Genomic DNA, 5,170 nt, shown 5'->3' on the forward strand with positions numbered 1-5,170 from the left:
ACAACATGTTAGACGAGCTTTTTGCTCTAAGGATTGATCAGCAGAAATTCCTAGTTGTACAGGACATGTTGTGCTCCTAGATTGTAATGAGACATAATTAAGCTTAATGATCAATTTTTTTTCTCGCAAAAAAAAAACCCGGAGCAAAACTTTCTTGGAAAAAAAAAACGGAGCAAAACCCCCCCCTAGACGAGTGACCCGGCCCGGCCGCTGCGCAGCGTCAGCGTCTCCTCTTGGCAGGCAGGCAGGCGCACACACGCCCGAGGGTTTTAAGCACCTCTTCCTCACCGCGAAGCCAAACTCCCCGACGCGATCTGGCCGCGGGAAGATGGCGACTCCGCCGCTGCCTCTCCGCCGCGCCACCCCACTCCTCCTCCTCGCCGTCCTCGTCGGCGCCCTCGCCTCCACCACCCGCGCCGATCTCGTCATCACCAGGGCAGATCGGAGGGTCAGTACAGTCCTCGCTCCCCAGATCTCGGGGCCCAGCTCCCATCTCTCTCCGCCTCAGCGCCCTCGGATCTAACGCCACCCGGGTTTTGCTTCTCTCCTTGCAGGTTGATCTGACTTCGCATATCGTTCGCGTCCTCGCTTCCCTCAAGGTTTGCTGCTAGGCTTTGTTTGTCTCGTGTGTTTTTTATGATGAATTGTTCCAGCCTGTTGACCTCCCCACCTCCTAGTAGTTTGAAATACGTTAAAATTTCCTAATCAGCTTGATTAGAATGCTGCCATGGCCCAGGGTCGATGATGCTAGCAGTTCACAGAGTGAATCATGTACTAAGTCATGGCTACAGCTCTATTCACTTGTGTCCAAAATTGTTTCTGCCGTCGAAATTTATACGCTCTGAATTACGTTCCACGAAATCTGGCCAGCTTGTTTTGAACCAATTTCTATTGGATGATGCCTGCTGAACAAAGGTTTATGTATTGACTTCAATCTTACATATCTGAAGCGTGTTGGCCTGTTTCACTGTATTGGCATTGCTTGCTATCAGTCCTAAAATTATGTCTCATTTCCTGATTGCTGGCCTACTCACCACTGGCCAAATTACTTTTTCCCAAATGTGTGCAATGCTCTGTCCCCACAAATCAGCCACATGTTTTCTAAACCAAATTCTAGTGATGCTTATTGAATTCTGTTTGGTGTATTAGCATCCGTATTTGAAGCATGTTTATCTCTTTCACTATATGCTTTCAGTCCTAAAAGCCTTAACATTCTGTTGAACTTTTGTGTTTTCTGCTATAGTAATAATAATATCTCTCATGCAATTGCTCACATCTAGGTGGAATACAGCACTGCTCATGCATGCGTAGCATGTTGGATTCCTGCTGTTACAACAAAACTTACCACTAACATAGCTCCCATTTTCTTTAGGTTGAAAATGTTGGACCAGACCCAGTCTCTCAAGTTTTACTATCTTTTCCCAACATCCAAGCAAAGAACTTAGCAGCTATAAGAGCATTTGGCACTGAAGGAAAAGTGAAGGGTCCAAGTACTGTTCTGCCAATTGAAGTTGTTCAGCCTTCTGGAGCTCCCCCAGAGCTAACTTTCTTTTCAGCATTGTTACCCAAACCTTTGGAAAAGGGAAAGATTCTACACTTGGATGTCCTGACTGTATTCACACACTCTCTTCAACCATTCCCAGAAGAAATCACGCAAGCTGAAGCACAACTTGTTGTCTATCAGGATAGTGCTCATTATCTGTCACCTTACCCTGTTAAGGTACAGACACTTGCTATCAGATTGCCCGGCGGAAGGGTTGAATCATACACAAGGCATCCAAGTGCAAAACTTGTGGATTCAGAACTGAAATATGGATCATCTGAAGAGCTTCCCCCGTTTTCCTACTTACCTGTGATCGTGCACTTTGAGAACAACAATCCTTTTGCAGTCGCGAAGGAAGTTATAAGGGAGATTGAGATATCTCACTGGGGAAATGTACAGATTACGGAATACTACAACATTGCCCACGGTGGTGCCAGACTCAAGGGTGAATTTTCCAGGTTAATCACCTTGCTGTGTCCTGAGTGCTATTTTTTAGTAGCTTAACTTGTAACTGGAGAAATATATTATGGTCAGAACTCAGAAGTAACTAATTATCTGCCCCCTTTGCAGGATTGATTATCAGTCCAGACCTTACGTAAGAGGTGTTTCATCTTTTAGGAATCTTATTGCGAGACTGCCTCCAAGGGCCCACTCTATTTATTACAGAGATGAGATCGGTAATATTTCGACATCACATTTGTGGAGTGATTCCAAGAAGGTAGTTTTGTTAGCTATCTTAGTATTCAATGTTTCAACACCACTTTCAGTACATTTTCACTGATCAAGCTTTCATATTTCAGACCCACCTGGAAATTGAACCAAGGTTTCCATTGTTTGGTGGGTGGCAAACAACCTTCACTGTTGGTTATGGTTTACCACTTGAAGACTTTGTTTTCTATTCTGATGGAAAGAGGTTTCTTAACATCACTTTTGGTTCTCCAATTGAGGAAATTCTCATTGAAAAGCTTATAGTAAAGGTATGGTGCAGACGTACAGGTTATATGTGACCATTATGTGTTGGTATTCATTCTAGACAGTCACCTTTATTTTGTATTGTTTTCTGAGCCTTATAATAGGAATGTGAATAACAAGAATAATTACTGAGTCTTATGATGCTATTTTTTTTTTTCATATTCCATGCTTCCTTGTAGTGTTGCATTGCTTTTATTTTCCGGTTGTAAGTATCTTTGTTGTTGGACAGGTTGTACTACCTGAAGGGTCAAAGGATATCGAAGTTTCAGCTCCCTTTCCAACAAATCAGTCGCAAGAGGTGATTTCTCATCGTATGATGTAGTGAGCTAAATAGCTGATCCAGTTCATTGTTTCTAACAGCAGTAATTTGTGGTTCAGGTGAAGTATTCACACCTTGACATTGTTGGAAGGCCAGTTGTTGTCTTGGAGAAGCCTGATGTTATTCCAGAGCATAATTTGTATTTCCAGGTTAGTTGTCAGTTTTATTATTGAGTAATTTGTTTGGACAATGGTTTTTTGAAAGGGTAATCTGACCTAAACAGTTAATCCAAACAAACAATCCAAAGATGAAGTATAGGTTGTCAACACATAGAACAGCACTAAAAGCTGTTGTATGAAAGGCTTACATGCACTACTTTTAGTGAGGTAGATTGTTTATTGATATAGTGAACTGGGACAAATTATTTGATGAATGCCTTGCAATATGCAGGTTTACTACAAATTCAACAATATATCCTTGCTCCGAGAGCCGTTGATGCTTATTACTGGTTTCTTCCTCCTGTTTGTGGCCTGTATTGTTTACATGCGCACTGATATGTCAATTTCCAAGAGTTCTCCTTCTTACTTGGCCAAGCTGCAATGGGATGAGGTACACAATTATTTAGCATGTCGATCATATACATTGAGAGTAAATGGGCTTGCTGAAAACTGTTTTATATCTGCCTGTAATTATTTCTTCTTTTGGTCATCTTTTAGACATGTTATATGATGTGTCTGATTGATCATGGAGCACTGGCCTTATGATACTGATGATTAATTTAGAAACTAAATTAAACAGGGTTTTGAATACATACTTTGTAGATGGAGTATTTTCACGATCTGCCAAAATAAAACATGGTGTGATGAATCATTTTTTCACTGTTTTTGCTTTATTATATGTCAAGTGAGTCTGGAATTACTTATGGGAGGATATAGTATGGAAGCATGACCTTGGATAGTTGGATGTCCTTAAATAATAATAATTGTCTATTCTACTTCCACACTAACACATTTTGGATCCTGCATGGGAGCCTATGATGTGGAGGATTAGGTTAAGAGCTTTTGATAGAGTTGACAAGAGTGAGGGCTTTAGTTTATCATTGCAACACTGTAAACTATAAATAATGTGCATGTCTTGCTAGCAAGGCCTTGATTGGCCGGAGCTCTGAAAACGTAGCCTTGAATTAGTGCAGTACAAGGTTGTGTTATTATTTTGATCCAGTGGAAACTGCCTGTTATTTTCTGCAGTACTTATTTCTGCTGGCTATTTCATGCTTTATGGTGCAGGTGCAAGCCACTGTTCAGAAAATCCAGGGTATCTTTGAGCAATGCTTAGCAGTTCATGATAAACTGGAGGCCTCATTGCGTGATTTATCTAGGACTGGGGACATTCAGTCTTGCAAGGCTGCTCGTAAAGCTGCTGATGCACAGTTTAAGGAGCTATCCAAAGAGCTGAAGCCATTGTTGACATCTCTACAGTCATCTCCCCAGTCTTATCAGATATGGCCAAAGGTTAGTTATTATTACAAACAAAACATTATCTCATGTCAGGAATTCGAAGAAACGAAGTCAAGAAACTATTTCTCATACTGTGTATCTTGCCATGTCTCAAGCAACCTGAATCTGAACTTCCTTTAAATCTTCCATTTTGTTACTGTTTGCGTTGGGGTGATGCAGGTAGAGGATTTGATCAGAAAGGAGAGAGAGATGCAGGAGAAGCTTATGACAAGGCATTCCACTGTTGTCGACAGCTTTGAGAAGAAGCTGCGTGGGCAAGATGTAGAGAACAGGATTGCTTTGCAGCAGCAGAAAATTGCGGCCCTGAGGCAGGAGGTCGAATCTCTTTTAGAGTACATCAGTGAGATTTGAGCTAATCTGTGCCGTCATATATCTTAGGCGATTAGGATGTCTTTGCTGGGTTTACCCGATGTTGAAATCTAATACACTGAGATTGCGTTAGTAACCATCCAATTTCCCAGTTGGGGCCTGGAAATCGCAACGACCATATGTAACATGATAATCTTCAAGAGTTGACTAAATTTTGCATTTGATGATAATATCACAAGGAACCTTCATCTTTTGGACTGAACCTGCTTTCCAAGTTTTTGTTTGGAAATTGTTCAAGTATACCCTATTTAAATGGTGCATTTGCATCTGTAACTGAGTAATACTTGTCTGTGTTTCCCATCGAGGCTTGATGCTAAAGAGGCGCTTCACATGTTTGAGACTGAACAGGTTTGGCCTTTTGGCTGGATCACAGTATCACGCTGCTTGCACTCACGATTTTTTGGGACCACATGGAAAGAGCAGCGATCGGTGGTTTGTTGGTTCTCTTTTCGTGATCTACAACGAAACCTTGTGATACGGGATCTCGATTTGATGATGTGAATAACCTTT

General features: G+C 41.6%; 1 protein-coding gene across 1 annotated transcript; it reads left to right on the forward strand.

Moving 5' to 3' along the window:
- The first annotated feature begins 206 nt into the window (after positions 1 to 206).
- LOC120647446 (dolichyl-diphosphooligosaccharide--protein glycosyltransferase subunit 1A) lies at positions 207 to 4,913 on the forward strand. The gene is made up of 10 exons (XM_039924241.1): positions 207 to 448; positions 555 to 599; positions 1,373 to 2,001; positions 2,114 to 2,261; positions 2,344 to 2,520; positions 2,745 to 2,813; positions 2,894 to 2,983; positions 3,225 to 3,383; positions 4,061 to 4,285; positions 4,451 to 4,913. Exons 1-10 carry the CDS (start codon positions 329 to 331, stop codon positions 4,640 to 4,642), a joined length of 1,854 nt encoding a protein of 617 aa, XP_039780175.1. The 5' UTR covers positions 207 to 328; the 3' UTR covers positions 4,643 to 4,913.
- Positions 4,914 to 5,170: the final 257 nt, after the last annotated feature.

The sequence above is a fragment of the Panicum virgatum genome, chromosome 9K (assembly GCF_016808335.1).
Source record: "Panicum virgatum strain AP13 chromosome 9K, P.virgatum_v5, whole genome shotgun sequence".
Lineage (NCBI taxonomy): Eukaryota > Viridiplantae > Streptophyta > Magnoliopsida > Poales > Poaceae > Panicum > Panicum virgatum.

Coding starts and splice junctions, on each gene's coding strand:
- LOC120647446 (XM_039924241.1), top strand. CDS start 329: ATGGCGACTCCGCCGCTGCCTCTCCGCCGCGCCACCCCACTCCTCCTC. Junction 600..1,372: donor GCGTCCTCGCTTCCCTCAAG/GTTTGCTGCTAG, acceptor CATTTTCTTTAG/GTTGAAAATGTTGGACCAGA. Junction 2,262..2,343: donor TGTGGAGTGATTCCAAGAAG/GTAGTTTTGTTA, acceptor TTCATATTTCAG/ACCCACCTGGAAATTGAACC.